The following is a 17,544-nucleotide window of genomic DNA, read 5'->3' as shown; positions in this document are numbered from 1 at the left end:
TAAAACTGGAGACTACAGAGGAAACAATCCCAATAAAACTGGAGACTACAGAGGAAACAGTCAAAATAAACTGGAGACTAGAGGAAACAGTCCCAATAAACTGGAGACTACAGAGGAAACAGTCAGACTAGAGAAACAGTCCCAATAAAACTGGAAACTACAGAGGAAACAGTCAAAATAAACTGGAGACTACAGAGGAAACAGTCCCAATAAACTGGAGACTAGAGGAAACAGTCCCAATAAAACTGGAGACTACAGAGGAAACAGTCAAAATAAACTGGAGACTACAGAGGAAACAGTCAAAATAAAACTGGAGACTACAGTGGAAACAGTCCAATAAAACTGGAGACTACAGAGGAAACAGTCCCAATAAAACTGGAGACTACAGAGGAAACAGTCCCAATAAACTGGAGACTACAGAGAAAACAGTCCAAGCCCATAGAATAGATGGTGGATGTAAAGGGCATTGTAGCCTACTGATCAATTCATTTAACAGGCTTTACTGTGTACGAAAACTATGTTGATTTAAATCTTTACAAAGAGGGGAAGGTAGAAGTGCTTTAAATGCCCTGCACTTCAAAGGAAATCACTGCATAATACAGCTGGATGAAGACAATGATTTGGCGGGACTCATAAATTGGTAATCTTGCCGAGTCCATGCCCTTTAAAAGCAGCACACCACGGTTGCTGTGGACAGTGTAAAAATAATGTTGATTACGTCTTTATTAGTCACAAATAGGCCTAGATGGCAACGGCCGTCCCCCCTCACTTGCATTCAAATTTAAAGTGCTGTCCAGATGAGTTACAATTCCCCTTCTAATACCTACGACTTCTTCTGCATTCAACCTTACACTTCCTGATTTAGATTTATTAGGGATCCCCATTATCTGCTGCCAAGGCACAAGGGGGAATTTTTTATATGAAACTCGTTTGAAATAACAATTAGAAATGCACTACTCCGGTTTGCCTCAGGTGTAGTAGATTCTGGATTGTATGGTATCCATTTGGAATTCTATTGCGCTGATACAGGCACTACATTTAATGGTACTTTATACATACAGTAAAGAAACCTCTAAGAAACCTCACAGTGCCTTCAGAAAATATTCACACCCCTTGGCTTGGACATTTAGGGCAAGACTTGAAAATGGCTGTCTAGCAATGATCAACAACCAACTTAACAGAGCTTGAAGAATGTAAAGAATGTGGAAATAGTAAACTAAGTAGGAAACTACTTGGTTATGCACACACCATTAGCAAAATGAGGATCTGTTTAATGGTTGTATATTTAGTTACATTACATTGATTGAAAAAGTATGTCATTAGAAACAGCCAGGGGCGCAACTTTGGTTTTAGAAGTGGGGGGAGACTTCTTTTATTCAGTCGGATAAACACCCTACCCGACTGCTCGGAGGCATCCGCATGGTCCTAAAGCACACCGTTAACACATTTTGTATGACATTCCAGTGATTCAACTGGGGGGGGGGGTAAAAATGCACCATACGCAGTGAAAGTTGCACCCCTGGAAAAAGCCAACATAAAATAAAACATTTAAGTCCTAGATGTCATACTGGAGGCTAACTTAGGTCACAAAAGTCAAGTACCACAGTCTGCTAAGATGTACAGGCTAATAGAAAACATGTTGGCCATTGTTGATGACAAATCTTAAGGGTTGGATCAGTGCAGTAGTGCCCAGATATACATGTAGTTTGTTGCCAGATGTTCATAATACTTGGTTCCATGTTTATACTCTCCACTCATGCAATGACTATCTCTAGTCTGACTGACACTGGCCACTCCACCCCCAAAAAAACTAACTGTTCGCACAATCCCTTAACTCATCATTAAATTAACAATATTTCTAGGAAGTTTACTGACATTGCCCTCAGTAATTTCTGCTTCTGACATGACAAACATTTCTGCAATATAATCCAAAAGCTATGCAAAATAAATGATGCATTGGAAAATACATGGCAAAAGAAAAGAAATGCATGGAGTATTTTTGGAAGTAACCATTTCTGCTCCAATATAAGTAACTCGTCTAGCTCCTCTCCGACTCTGGCCTTTAGAGTAATACCCTGAAACATCGGGATGGCAGATGGCTCACAGGTCAATTAAACCCTTTCCGGCTGCTGTTACCACCACTGCACCAGGTCTGGCAGATGATAGAGTTGATAAGGTTGGCCTCCCAGTGATGAAAACAGTGGGATAACACCACCACATTACATTTGCCATGCCAAACTCCGCTTTCAAGCAATCGCATATTCATGAAGCCTGCAACAAAGTACATGGAAGTAACAGGTGTGACATGATCATACACATTATTTTGAATAAATTATTCTCAAATCAATAAAACAAATCTTTACGAGCCAAGAGATTTAATAACATATGATACTGGGGTGGCAGGTAGCCTAACGGTTAAGAGCATTGGGTCAGTAACCAAAAGGTCGCTGGTTTGAATCCCCGAGCCAACTAGGTAAAAATAAATAAAGTCGATATGTCCTTTAGGAAGGCACTTAACACTAATTTCTCCTGTATTCACTCTGGATAAGAGCGTCTGCTAAATTACTTCAATTATACATGTCTGTGATGCCAGAGATTCAATTTAAGTCAGTAACCCCTGTTCAGACTCCTGATGGTTACCCCAAACATATTCATATAAATATTATTAGCCAATTATTTGGCTGTAGTGGCACCACCCATTAATCCTATTGGGCCGTATCACTTTGAGGCCACGCTAAAGTGAGCTCAGCATCCAACGGGATTGAGGCAGGGCCAGGCTGGCCCACAGTCCTGAGCGGTGGTGGGGAAGAAACATGATAAAGAGAGCAGGAGCAGAGTCACTTCTTTGCTCCGTAGCCTTAGACATGGTTTTGTTGTTGGTGGTTGGTTGTAAAATTAGTATATTTGTTGGGTTTTGTCAGACACTGAAGTTGTTTATTTCTTATTGTTTGACTGTAAGTCTCGCGGTTGTAGTTTTTGTCAGACGTTGTAGTCCGGAGCTTTGCCCTGCGGCTGCCTCAGTCTGATCTGTAGTGTCATGAAGGCCCCTACAGTCACATGGAAGAGGATCTGCCACACGTTCCTCAGTTCATAAAGGTACATGTTGGACAGACAGATCAGGGCGAAGGCCAGGAACGACTTACTGTTCCTCCACACAGAGAAGTACGCAAACAGGGAACACTGAAGAGAGGGAGAGAAAGGGAGAGATGGAGTGAGAGACCGACACCGGGAAGCAGAGAAGTCAACTTCTGTGAGAACAATAGAGATACTTCATTGTATTGAAAATCCCTTGCAGGAGACCAATCTTTCTTTGCTTTCAAACTATGTCCAATATTTGACCTTTACTCAAGGATGCCCCAATTATTTAGTGCAAGCTTAAATCAACTACCAGCAATAAAATGACAAGCCCTATTCTGCAACATAAATGTAATGCATATTATTTGCACTTTTCAATGTACAATTATGTGTAAACTGTAGCTAGACTCAGACGAACACTAACAACCCCCTCTGTACAGATGCAAAGTGCAAGGTTGTTTTTAATTTATTTAACTAGGCAAGTCAATTAAGAACAAATTCTTATTTACAATGACGGCCTACCCCGGCCAAACCCTAACGACCTTGTGCCAATTGTGCACCACCCTATGGGACTTCCAATCACGGCCGGTTGTGATACAGCCTGGAATCGAACCAGAGTCTGTAGTGACTCCTCTAGCACTGAGAAGCAATGGCTTAGACCACTGCGTCACTCGGGAGCCGCACCTCACTCATCAGTGACTGCCAGAAGGAGACAAGATAGCTCTTGCTCGCTATGACTTACCTGATACAGACAGGCTGCTGTGCCCAGGAAAAAGGCAATCACGTAATTAAAGTCTTCGTCGTCGTTCTGCCGACAAACCAACGGGGGATGAAGACAAGGGAGAGAAGAAAAGATAGCGAGGTCAATGTACAGCAGTAGGTAGGCTTGAAACAAGGCTTGGTGAAACTGGTACGACAAGAAAGCCAACAAAAGCATTGGACAATAAAAGCCTCTGAAAAGCAATAATAAGCATACCCACTAAGATAAATACAGGTATTACAAACTGTTCATATAAAAAGGCTTGGATTAGCTACAGGGGGTCACTTTGGACTTTCCCACTGAATTAAATAGAGTAATGTATCCATCGCTCTGGCATTACCTGTATGGTGCTCTCTATAGCATGAACCCCTCGGAGTAGATTGAGGCCTCCACAGAGGATGCTCAGCACACAGGAGACGATGCCAGGTAGAGTCACAGGATCAAGCTGTTGGCTGGGAGCTGGGCAGAGAAGGGAACTGTTAGGAGCCAGCAGAAATGACCTGGCCAATGAGCAATAGACACATTAAGAGACTATACAGACTGAGATAAACAGCTACGTTGTGATTCTGAAGGACATCACAATACAGACTCAGTGCCAGAGGCTGCCTTGACCTAAAGGTAGGGTGCAAAGTAATATCTTGCAGCTAAATTCTTATAAATATGATGAATAGCTACAGAGCAGGATTAGGTTCAGGGTATAGACATGGTCAACCACTGCACTATACCATCATGTGCAATCTTAGAATTCTCCTTACATTTGAAGAGAAACCAGTGACTAAATCCCAAAATGACAAAGTTTTGATGATCATCCCTTCACATTGAGTGACAGGAAAGTGAATATGAATGCAGAAGTTCTTGGGGAGACAGAGGAGCTGTGGTGACCCAGGGCACAATCATTTAGCTGGGATTACTGAGGTGTGAAGGTACCAACAGAGAGGTGGTGGGCCGGTCACTAATGGAGGGGCACACACACACACACACAGCTGCATGCCAAGGTGTCCTTCAAAGAACTGACCCTATAGGGCTTTCAAGTGATTAACTTTGGTTCTGTTCCAAACATGTTCCCAACCAAGCTGTCCATGAGGTATGGAATGGATGGAAGCCATTTTCAACATGTGCTAACGTGACAGAAGGAGATGTCTACAGTAAAGGCTTAGATGAACAGGACAAGGGAGGATTAGAATGAGGTGGATGGAATGCAAATCAATTTGTCATTCAGTACACAGTGAAGTGATCATGTTAGAGCTTAAGTAAAGAGCCTTACAAGTTTACTGTGTGTGAAAACACAAAAGGCAGGTTGGCACACCTCAATGTGCATAAACTAGCGTATGAGTTTGTCAACGTATGGCTGAATGTGAAAGACTAAGCTATGTAATAGACAACAGGCACTAAAATAATATGTTTGTTAAAACCCTGTAGAGCGGTAGAGGTTGATGAGAAAATATCATAACCTAACTAAAGCGTCTTAGGGTTAGGACCCTTTTTTCTCCATTTCTGCCTGAATGACATGTCCAAAGTAAACTGCCTGCCCTGAAGCCAGGATATGCATAAAATTGGTACCATTGGAAAGAAAACACTTTGAAGACTGTAGAAATGTTTAAATAATGTAGGAGGAGAACACAATAGATATGGTAGGAGAAAATCCAAAGAAAAACCCAACCAGAATTTTTTGGGGGAGAGAGACCATGCTTTTACATTTGCAAGTATAAGGGCATACTCAATTCTAGCTCCCAGGATGGAATTCCGATAGACTGCTGACACCCTGTGGAAGCTATGTTCAAGGTTTCAGGCTTGTAACTTCCAAAGCGAATAAGAAATATCAGTTTTAGTACAGGGACAGAGTCTTAGAAATTTGTGTTTGCGCGCGCCATGAATAAATGACGCATCTGCTAAAATCCTATTGAACATACTTGTTTCCATAAGAAATATTATAGTTTGATTACATTTTAGGGTATCTGAGGAGAAGATAGACATTTATTTTAGACTTGTTGAAACAAAGTTTAGGGGCAGATTTTCAGATTCCTTTCTCTATGTTGAACGAGTGGATTACTCAAATCGTTGGTGCCAACTAAACATACTTTTTGGGATATAAAGAAGGATTTTATCCCAAAAAACGACATGTTATAGCTGGGACCCTTTGGATGACAAATCAGAGGAAGATTTTCAAAAGTGAATATTTAAAATCGCCATTTGTAAATTTATGAAAGGGATAGGATAAAGTAATCCTTCTCCCCCCCCCCCTTAAAAGACCTAGATGCACTATTGTAAAGTGGCTGTTCCACTGGATGTCATAAGGTGAAAGCACCAATTTGTAAGTCGCTCTGGATAAGAGCGTCTGCTAAATGACTTAAATGTAAATGTAAATGTAATGAAACCTGCGCCGGTGGAAAAATATTTTGATGTGGGGCTCCGTCCTCAAACAATCGCATGGCATGTTTTAGCTGTAATAGCTACGGTAAATCGGACAGTGCAGTTAGATTAACAAGAATTTAAGCTTTAAATCAATATAAGACACTTGTATGTACCTAAATATTTAATATACATAATACATCATTTTTATGATTATTTATGTGAACTGACCACCCTCCAGTTTCACCGGAAGTTGTCCCGCTGGTGGGACGCCTAGCCCTAAGAAGTTTTCCCACAACTATCCTGTGTATGTGTCTGTGTGGGGTACCTACTTATGCCCTTGTACTTGGAGGGGGTGTGGTATGAGAAGCCGTTGATGGATCCTAGGTCCTCAGGGGACAGCTGGTAGGGCGGTCGAAGTTTGATCTCTGTTTGCATGTCGGCCAGGTTGATCTTAGTGGACAGAGAGCGGGGGCTGTTGAAGCGCTGCTTCGTCTTCTGGATGAAGTTGTCTGGAAGAGGCCGCAACACAAGTATGAAGGGTGTGAGAATAGAGAAATCTATCATGAAAATACAACCTAGGAATTGTATGTTCCTGCGGGTACAGTATAAACATGCTCTAAAATGTTTGGGCATGATAGTGGGTTAGTTTCCTGAGACCACCCATACGCAAAAATAATAAGTGTCTGCTAAATGGAATATAATATATTTTTGAAAGCATCAAACGAGGGAAAACTAGCCTGGTCCCAGATCTGTTTGTGCAGTCTAGTCTTGTCAACACTACAGTCAAGGTCACGCCAGGAGTAGGCAGAAAAGCACGAACAGCTCTGGGACCAGGCTAAGGGAAACCCTGTGCTTCTAAAGTAAGACAATGCATGGGTTTGTTGGGAAAACAAGAGGAGAGACTCACCCAACTCGATGAAGGAGTATGGCCTCACAGCGCTATTAACACGCTTGGCGTCGTACGTGACGATGAACTCCCTTTGCAGCTCATCCAGGAAACAGAAGGCCAGGACGTTGGGGTAGGTCTCTGTACATACCATCAGATAACCCACACCCAGAGAGCAGGTGAAACTGAAAGACACACAGAGTGAGCAGGAATACAGTGGACTATTATTTCCTGCAATTACAATGCTGAACAGTGGAGTTCAGTATTATTCATAAACAAAACCATGAGATGTCCCTGCATGTTATTCAGGATCAAAATTATATTTGGAGATGTAACAAAACAACTGGCATTATAATAGCTATGCAAGATTACCAAGAAATACCATTTAAGATATTACACAAAAAAGGAACCTCCCAGAGGTGTTTCCAACCAATCCATCGAAAATAATTCACAGAAATGTTAACAGGTGGCTTGAAGGTTGGTTTGCAGTGTGCTAAGAGATGCCAGGATCGGTCTCTAAATTTCTTTACAGAAAGATTAAAACAAGTATTAAATGGGGAGGGGGAACAGCTAGCTCACTCTCTTTTCCCTCTGCTTATGAAGTATGGCTGCTGAATTATGGTCATTTGGAGAGTGGCAGGGAGGGAGGGACAAAAATCATAGCATCCACTCAACTGGAGCTCAGCAGAGCCCCTCGAAGGGCCAATACATCAGAGTTAAGCATTGCCCAAAAGGAGCTTTAAATCAGATTACCCAGTGACTTAACTGCTGTCTGACATGTCCTCAGTCTCTTTCCTTCACAGTGAGGCCGATGTTGGGCCTTGATTAAAGGACCTCATGATAACAAATGAGGCTTCAGACTGTAGAGTGGATGGCCAACCAACGCTGCGCCTAGAGGGAGGAATGTGTGCGTGCACACACACACACACACACACACACCTCATTCAAGCCAATATCTGCTGTCTAATGGTGGTTTCAAGACAACTGGGAACTCTTGGGGGGGACTAGTTCAAATTGTGCCGTCATCGATCTTCAGGTCGGAAAGTAAGATTTCTAGGATGATTCCAGAGTTTCCAACTCGGAATTCCGAGTTGGGTGACCATTCAAAATGATGTCTTAGTCGGTGCTCGTTTTTGTCCGATCTAAAAATGGTTGAAGGCCGGACCTTTTGAGCACGGCATTAATGGGACCAAGTGTCTAATAACCCATGTCCATGTGAACAGATGGATTTTGTAATGCCGCAGTTGTGTTTCTTAAAACAGTTTGGTCAATTACAATTGTCGGGCTGTCACAAAACTCATATTAGGGGAATTGGAGCATTTCAGGAAAGAGCTTTAATAGATATTCACAAAACAAGGAAAAGTGCACTTTGTTGTGACATCAGCAATAGGACAGAATCAAGGTGAGCGTTTTACTGACACATCGGCAGTCATGACCACAGAAGAATTCCACACTTCCGTTGAGTCACGGTCATCTCCTCTTATGCACTCTGGACATGTGTTGGTTGGGGTCTCTAAAGTGATGACTCATTCAAAACGCCTGTATGCATATTAGAGCCTATACATACACCTAGGCTTATGAGCTCAAGTCTGCAAAACAAACAAAAAAACTACTACAATTCTGATTGTGTGAGGCCTCCCGAGTTGCGCAGTGGTCTAAGGCACTGCATCGCAGTTGCTAGCTGTGCCACAAGAGATCCTGGTTTGAGTCCAGGCTCATGGGGCGGTGCACAATTGGCCCAGCGTTGTCCGGGTTAGGGGAGGGTTTGGCTGGCAGAGATGTCCTTGTCCCATCACGCTCTAGTGACTGTGGCGGGCCGGGTGCATACACACTGATACGGTCGCCAGGTGTACGGTTTTTCCGCCAACACATTGGTGTGGCTGGCTTCCGGGTTAAGCGGGCAGTGTCAAGAAGCAGTGCGGTTTGGTTGGGTCATGTTTCGGAGGACGCATGGCTCTCGACCTTCGCCTCTCCTTATGGGAGTCGCAGCGATGAGACAAGACATTTGGATATCACAAAATTGGGGAGAAAAAGGGGTATAAAGTTATAATTATGATTGTGCCTACATAGCCTACTACATATTACACCTGGCATTTTTTTTTTTACTGATTTAAGATGTCTTTGGTACATAATTGGTCTAGCCTATACTAAACAACTTAACACATTTTAGTAATCGGCTTTGAACGTGGACTGTTATTATGCATACTGGATGGACTGGTTACCTTATGCTACACTCCAAAATGTCTATCCACGAGTCTGGGAGAGAACATATAGCCTTTGGCAATGCTGTTGGTTCATTGATTGTGCAGGGCAGTTACAGTTACCCTACAAATTATAGTGAATTTCTATTTGATTGTGCAGGGCAGTTACCCTGCAAATTATAGTGAATTTCTATTTGATTGTGAATAGTCTTAATAGGGAAATATTTTCATAGCTAGAGAATCTCACCACCATGCGTTTCCATCTCTTCCTCTATTCCTTTCTCCAGCGCACAGAGGGGCTGTCAACAGTTTAGTGAAATATGTTTCGGTGCAGATGTCACTATAAATGAAGCATTGGGTAGCTGTAGGAACAGGGTTGGAGAGTCCATGGCATACAGAGTTTGGGTGAAATATCACCTGTTGCATGCAGGCTCTCGCTGCGCTCCTCAAACAGTGGTTGATGCGTGGAGTGAAATAAGTATCCTTATATTTATCAGCTGCTCATATTAAGCACATGCGCCGCTATAAAACAAACTAGTCTACCTGGCATCATTGAAAAGCGGACCGGTGGGAAAACGAGCCGCCTCCATTCGCTATTCCAGTGTATACGGATGACATGTCTTTCTCCCCTTGCCCATTTCATAATGGGACAGTCTAAATCAAAACTCATTTCACATTTTAGTCAAGACTACATTGAGAATAGTCTGATGGGTGAAAATATGATCACTTGATGATCTGTGCTGTGCTGTGCAGCCCGAGGCAAGGAATGTGCAAGCTTTTTTTTGCTACTTTCTCAAATCATCAACAGCCGATAGTTGCATCATGCAGCCCATATATATGTTTTGATTTCTAAGACATTCTAAGGTTTGTATAATTTACGACTAAAGTTGCCAAATAACTAAATCTAGCGTAGAGGACCTGTTCTAAATAATAAATAATAATTTCTAAACACAAATGCGGCAAACAAAAGGAGGTATTTTGCATATAAAAATGATCTCTATTGAACAAAAGGAACATTTGTTGTGTAACTGGGAGTCTCGTGAGTGAAAACATCCGAAGATCAAAGGTAAACGATTCATTTGATTGCTTTTCTGATTTGTGACCAAGCTACCTGATGCTACTTAATGTTTTGTCATGCGATCGATAAACTTACAAACGCTTGGATTGCTTTCGCTGTAAAGCATAATTTCAAAATCTGAGACGACCGGTGGATTAACAAAAGGCTAAACTGTGATTTCACTGAGCAGTAGGATGTGACTTCTCTGCATTTTTTGCATAGGGATAACTACTGGGTGCTTTGAAGATCCTTGTCTCTCAACACAAACTCAAACTGCAAGAATTGCAGCTTTCTCAAGAGTGAGATCCTTGTGCTCATAAATGTAGAGGGGAAGGCAATTTTTGAACTGCTCGAGAAGTAGGAGTGTCTTCAAATCCTCAAGGTCCTTGACCTCTTGAGAACCACAGCAGCGATCAAAAGACATGCTTGTTCCCCAGCGAACTCATCATGGCTTTGCGATTGTGTCTTTTGTCATTTACGGAACTATTGTCGGTATGCCTCTGGGACCAACTCATAAGCCCGAAGTATAGCAGCTAGAACAGTGTCAATCGGAACCCTGGTCGGGAAATAAGGCGGCATACACTTTGAGCCTTTCCCACAAGGACACCAAATATCTCAGCCATTTTAGGGATGTGGGAATCCCCTCAAAGTAATGCATACATCCACCTCTTTTTCATCAAAAAGGCAGTACAATCAGGTGTTCTGACCAAGATCAAACTCTGTTGAGGGAGCAAGATGGCCAAACTGGATTCGGTATGCTTCCAGCTCTTTCAATCGAATGGCATGCACACATTCTTATTGTTCTAGTCTAGCTGTACATTCTTGTTGTTTGGCTGCACGCTCATCTCGTCATTCACTGTGCTCTAACTCATTTATGTTCCTCCAATCTCTCCTCACATTCACTTTCCTTGTGCTCAAGTTCTAATTTCTGTTCCTCCAACCTTAATTTCTAACTCCCTCAGCTGCACGTCTCCGGGATGTACTCTACCACCCGTAGGACCCATTTCATCAACATCTCCAGATGGATTTCCTCCTCCACCAAAGCAGTACCGATCAACTGCCTACTGCTTTTGGATTGCCAGATACCAATCTGATATAATGCTTTGCAATGTTGAGCGGATTAGCCTTCATAAATGTATCTAGCATCTCCCATGTAGGGTTTATTACAAATGCTTTCAACTTAAGAGTCCATGGCCAGAGGCTCCCGGGTGACGCAGTGGTTAAGGGCGCTGTACTGCAGCGCCAGCTGTGCCACCAGAGACTTTGGGTTCGTGCCCAGGCTCTGTCGTAACCAACCGCGACCGGGAAGTCCTCGGGGCCACGCACAATTGGCCTAGCGTCGTCCGGGTTAGGCCGGTAGGGATATCCTTGTCTCATCGCGCACCAGCGAATCCTGTGGCGGGCCGGGCGCAGTGCGCACTAACCAAGGTTCCCAGGTGCACGGTGTTTCCTCCAACACATTGGTGCGGCTGGCTTCCGGGTTGGATGCGCGCTGTGTTAAGAAGCAGTGTGGCTTGGTTGGGTTGTGTATCGGAGGACGCATGACTCTCGACCTTCGTCTCTCCTGAGCCCGTACGGGAGTTGTAGCGATGAGACAAAAGATAGTAGCTACTAACAATTGGATACCACAAAATTGGGGAGAACAAGTGGGTCAAATTATATAATAATTACATGTTTTATTTTATTAAAAGAGTCCATGGCCCTTTTTACATTTTTTATTAGCCTGTGTGTTTATACAACTTTCAAAAAGATTCCACCAATCTTACAAGGTCAGTGACAAACTACCACAAAAGTGTATTTTGAACACTCAAATATTTGGGCACAGCAGACCTTCAGAGTAGGTGACTAGAGTGACTTCCATACTCATGGAAAACAAAATCCTGGACGAGACCCAATTTTGTTAAATTCCCCAGGAAGACCAACTGGCCTAGCATTAGTTAGCAAAACCTCCTGAAGTATCCCAAAACCTCCTGAAGTATCCCATTAAGTGTGACTTGCAACTTACTTGATATTGTACTGTCCAGCCTTCAGAGTGCATCGGTCAGGGAACTGGCTGAGTTTCTTAGACAGTGCTTTGACTTGCTTCTTGGTTTCCTGAAGGCCTTTGTCCTGCTCGTAGTCTGTGGAGGCAGACAGGGGTAGACCGTCCACCACCCGCACCACAGAGGCAAACAAGACCATTGACATCATACAGCTGGCTAGCTCTACACACTCACTGGAAACCTAAAAGAAAAAAATGGAACATGTTCATAGAGCATGATATTTGTGAATTCATTAGCATTCTGATAAAAAAGGCCTAGTTTAACAGAATTGCCAGCATATCAATATTACCATAGCTATATCCAATTCACATTATTTTGGGTAGCCTTGTGTAACACTAGAATAGATCATAATAAATGGGATAACTGAAGTTAGTGAAGGACTAATCTTTGTCTGCCACGGTTCGGTACCTTGGATAGCAGTTTTTCAAAGTGCTAATAGCTTGCTCTTGGTCATGAATCTCAGTTCCATTACACTGCAGTCAATGGAAGAAGGCGTCTTCTGTATGGGGGAGTTTTGTTTTCAATGTTTACTAAAATAAAACTTATACAATGAATAACCTGAGACTCATTGGCCTTGGCTCATTTTCTGTGAAGAACATGCAAAATAACACCCCCTTACATATTCATATTACATATGTGGTTTCGAAGGTAATAAAAGTGCGCATGTAGGTAAAAACAAGTACAAATTAAACAAAAAGGTTTGCTGTGTGCCGTCACCCGTCTTCCTCCCTGGGCCTGCTGTTCCAACATAAAGGACAAGAACCTGTCTTCCTCCCTGGGCCTGCTGTTCCAACATAAAGGACAAGAACCTGTCTTCCTCCCTGGGCCTGCTGTTCCAACATAAAGGACAAGAACCTGTCTTCCTCCCTGGGCCTGCTGTTCCAACATAAAGGACAAGAACCCGTCTTCCTCCCTGGGCTTGCTGTTCCAACATAAAGGACAAGAACCTGTCTTCCTCCCTGGGCCTGCTGTTCCAACATAAAGGACAAGAACCTGTCTTCCTCCCTGGGCCTGCTGTTCCAACATAAAGGACAAGAACCTGTCTTCCTCCCTGGGCCTGCTGTTCCAACATAAAGGACAAGAACCTGTCTTCCTCCCTGGGCCTGCTGTTCCAACATAAACGACAAGAACCTGTCTCTTGATTTTCTCGCACTCTTTACCCGTTGTAGTGTGAGAAACTACACAACGTCTTGACGGGAGCCTGTACAATGTTATTACGATACATTGTAAAAAAAAGTAATAAAAATGCAGTATTTTCCCACACTAACCCAGCCAGGTGCAAATTGAGAGGGACACATAAAACAGCTTTGCGTGTGTGGCTCCTTAACACAATGAATCAGTATGGCAAAAATCTCTGCTCAGAGGGCCTTAGAAATCATTTTTGCACACAGAGAAGCTAGCATGGAAGGAGCATCTTCCACTTTGGAAGATGAAGAATTTTCAGAATATGAGGATCATGTTTGTCAATTCAGATCTTTTCAGTGCAACAACGCCTCTGGGAAAACTTCCACATTATTTCCAGGATTAATCGTCTTCAATAACCGAGACACCAGACCAGCAGGGCAGCAAAGACAAGCTAGCAGCAATCAGGTCCGTGTGGGACAAGTGGATGGTTGCGTCCCACATGGCCAATAGCCAGGGAAAATGCAGAGCGCCAAATTCAAATACATTTCTATAAAAATCTAACACATGCAAGATAGCGAATTAAAGCTACACTCGTTGTCTTACCTTTGACGGGCTTCTTTTGTTGGCACTCCTATATGTCCCATAAACATCACAAATGGTCCTTTCGTTCGATTAATTCCGTCGATATAGCCAAAATGTCCATTTATTTGGTGTGTTTGATCCAGAAAAACACCGCTTCCAAATTACGCAACATCACTAAAAAAAATCTCAAAAGTTACCTGTAAAACTTGGCCAAAAGATTTCAAACTACTTTTGTAATACAACTTTAGGTATTTCTAAACGTATATAAAATCGCTCAAATTGAAGACAGGATGATCGTGTTCAATACAGGAGCAAAACAAACGGACGCTTCTAGTAGCAAAACAAACAGACTTTTCTGGTTACGCGCCTCTATCAAAAAAGGTACACATGAAGTGACGTTCGTTCTGAGCTATGGTACTTCTTCATTACACAAAGCAAAAACCTCAACCAATTTCTACAAACTGGTGACATCCAGTGGAAGCGGTAGAAACTGCAGGAAATTCTGGATTCCCCATGAAAACATATTGAAGAGACAACATCTGAATGGTTTGTCCTTGGGCTTTTGCCTGCTAAATAAGTTCTGTTATACACAGACATGACTCAAACAGTTTTAGAAACTTCAGAGTGTTTATCCAATACTAATATACATATATTAGGATCTGGGACAGAGGGGGCAGTTCAGTTTGGGCACGCTATTTATCCAAAAGTGAAAATGCTGCCCCCTACCCCAAACAGGTTAACCTGTTTTATAACACTGGTCCCAATGTTACTGTTGATGAGCAGCATATGCCATTTAGGGGCCGCTGCCCCTTCAGGCAGTACATACCACAAAATATGGAATCATGATCTGGGCTGCCTGTGATGCTGCTTCATCATATGCGTGGAACTTGCAAGTATATACAGGGAAGCCAGATGGAGGAGCCCCTGAGAAGAACCAAGGGATGCGGGTTGTCCTGGACGTGACACAGGGACTCCGTGGGCACAACATCACATGCGATAACTTTTTTTTACTTCGCACAAGCTGGGACAGGAGCTCCTCAAGAGGAAGCTGACGATGGTAAGAACAGTACGAAAAAAACAAGCCAGCGCTCCCACTTCTGCTGTTGAATACACAGAAGAGGCCTACCAATTCCTCCAAATTTGAGTTCATGGCAGACACATCCCTAGTGTCCTATGTGCCAAAGAAAGGCAAAAATGTGGTACTCATGAGTACGCTGCATAGGGATGGGAGAATCTGTGGGCAGGAGTTTCAAAAACTAGAAATCATAATAGATTACAATTCCACAAAAGGGGTGGACAATTTAGGCAAGCTGGTTACTGGCTATAGCTGCAAAAGAAGAACCCTACGCTGGATAATCATCAACATCTTGGACATCTCGGCATACAACACGTTCGTCATCTGGATGGCGTTGAACCCAGATTGGAACAGAGAGAAGCTTCAGAGGAGACGGCTCTTTTTCGAGAAGCTGGGTAAGGCATTGGTAAGACCTCAAATTCAGAGGTTGCAACATATTCCAAGGACCCCAGCTTCTGCAGCCATCATGAGTAGCATTCAGGAGGAGGATGCCGGTGCCCCATCCACTCGAACCAACAACTCCAATACCAGAAGTAAATGCGAGTGATGTTGTTGCACGTGTGTGCCTGATTCTCCTTCCCTGGCCTGCTGTAACTATATATCCAAGTGAGATATAAGTCAAATTCCTGAACAAGGTTCTCATCATTCTAGATTGCAGCCGGTAGCAACAAGAAATGCTGCGATGTGTATGGACCCAAGAACGACAGGAAGACAAAATTCAGCAAAAAAAGTAACGTCCTCTAGAGGTCGACCCATTATGATTTTTCAACGCCATTACCGATTAATCGGACAATTTTTTCAAATGTATTTGTAATAATGACAATTACAACAATAATGAATGAACACTTATTTTAAATTAATATATCAATAAAATCAATTTAACCTCAAATAAATAATGAAATATGTTCAATTTGGTTTAAATAATGCAAAAACAAAGTGTTGGAGAAGAAAGTAAAAGTGCAATATGTGCCATGTAAGAAAGCTAACGTTTCAGTTCCTTGCTCAGAACATGAGAACATATGAAAGCTGGTGGTTCCTTTTAACATGAGTCTTCAATATTCCCAGGTAAGAAGTTTTAGGTTGTAGTTATTATAGGACTATTTCCCTCTATACCATTTGTATTTCATTAACCTTTGACTATTGGATGTTCTTATAGGCAGTGTATACTGCCAGTGTAGCTTGCAGAGCAGGGGGAACAACTACTAGAAGGCTTAGAGCGAGTGACGTTTGAAACGCTATTAGCGCACGCTAACTAACTAGCCATTTCACTTCGGTTACACTAGCCTAATCTCGGGAGTTGATAGGCTTGAAGTCATAAACAGCGCAATGCTTGACGAACAACGAAGAGCTGCTGGCAAAACGCACAAAAGTGCTGTTTGAATAAATGTTTACGTGCCTGCTTCTGCCTACCACCGCTCAGTCCGATACTTAGATACAACGCAGGACACGCTAGATAATATCTAGTAATATCAACAACCATGTGTAGTTAACAAGTGATTATGATTTTTTTTTTTTATAAGATACGTTTAATGCTAGCTAGCAACTTACCTTGGCTTACTGCATTCGTGTAACAGGCAGTCTAACGTTCTTTGCTTCACGGACACATGGCTCACTCGAGACAGGCTATCAGAGTCGGTACAGCCAGCTGGTTTCTTCACGCGTCGCGCCGACAGAAACAAGCAGCTTTCTGGTAAGAAGAGGGGCGGGGGTATGCCTTATGATTAACGAGACGTGGTATGATCATAACATACAGGAACTCAAGTCCTTCTGTTCACCTGACTTAGAATTCCTCACAATCAAATGTCGACCGCATTATCTACCAAGGCAATTCTCTTCGATTATAATCACAGCCGTATATATTCCCCCAAGCAGACACAGATGGCCCAGAACAAACTTTATTTGACTCCATGCAAACTGGAAACCACATATCCTGAGGCTGCATTCATTGTAGCTGGGGATTTTAACAAGGCTAATCTGAAAACAAGACTCTCTAAATTGTATCAGCATATCGATTGCGCAACCAGGGCTGGTAAAACCCTGGATCATTGTTATTCTAACTTCCGCGACGCATATAAGGCCCTCCCCCGCCCTCCTTTCGGAAAAGCTGACCACAAATCCATTTTGTTGCTCCCAGCCTACAGACAGAAACAAGAAGCTCCCGCGCTCAGGTCTGTTCAACGCTGGTCCGACAAATCCGATTCCACGCTTCAATCACGTGGATTGGGATATGCTCCACATTGCGTCCAACAACATTGACGAATACGCTGATTCGGTGAGCGAGTTCATTAGAAAGTGCATTGACGATGTTGTACCCATAGCAACGATTAAAACATTCCCAAACCAGAAACCGTGGATTGATGGCAGCATTCGGGTGAAACTGAAAGCGCAA

At 42.9% G+C, this 17,544-nt stretch overlaps 1 protein-coding gene across 4 annotated transcripts in view; it reads right to left on the bottom strand.

The window, feature by feature from the left end:
* Positions 1 to 17,544, bottom strand: part of LOC115130102 (vesicle-trafficking protein SEC22a) — an 80,001-nt gene that overhangs the window by 57,886 nt on the left and 4,571 nt on the right. The window contains exons 2-8 of one of the 4 annotated variants that reach the window (XM_029660886.2): positions 16,704 to 16,842; positions 12,337 to 12,554; positions 7,095 to 7,258; positions 6,517 to 6,696; positions 4,176 to 4,294; positions 3,818 to 3,883; positions 1,251 to 3,180 (exon numbers count right to left, since the gene is read on the bottom strand). In XM_029660886.2, coding sequence (XP_029516746.1) covers positions 2,980 to 3,180; positions 3,818 to 3,883; positions 4,176 to 4,294; positions 6,517 to 6,696; positions 7,095 to 7,258; positions 12,337 to 12,521 — 915 coding nt within the window. In that variant the 5' untranslated portion in view covers positions 12,522 to 12,554; positions 16,704 to 16,842 and the 3' untranslated portion in view covers positions 1,251 to 2,979. Of the gene's footprint in view, positions 1 to 1,250; positions 3,181 to 3,817; positions 3,884 to 4,175; positions 4,295 to 6,516; positions 6,697 to 7,094; positions 7,259 to 12,336; positions 12,555 to 12,781; positions 12,887 to 16,703; positions 16,843 to 17,544 lie in introns of those variants that run through there. The other 3 variants (XM_029660895.2, XM_029660878.2, XM_065018630.1) reach the window with 3 other exon arrangements.

This window comes from Oncorhynchus nerka, linkage group LG1, assembly GCF_034236695.1.
Source record: "Oncorhynchus nerka isolate Pitt River linkage group LG1, Oner_Uvic_2.0, whole genome shotgun sequence".
Taxonomy (NCBI): domain Eukaryota; kingdom Metazoa; phylum Chordata; class Actinopteri; order Salmoniformes; family Salmonidae; genus Oncorhynchus; species Oncorhynchus nerka.
Note: the sequence above shows the minus strand (reverse complement) of the source record. Positions and strands in the feature narration are given on the sequence as shown.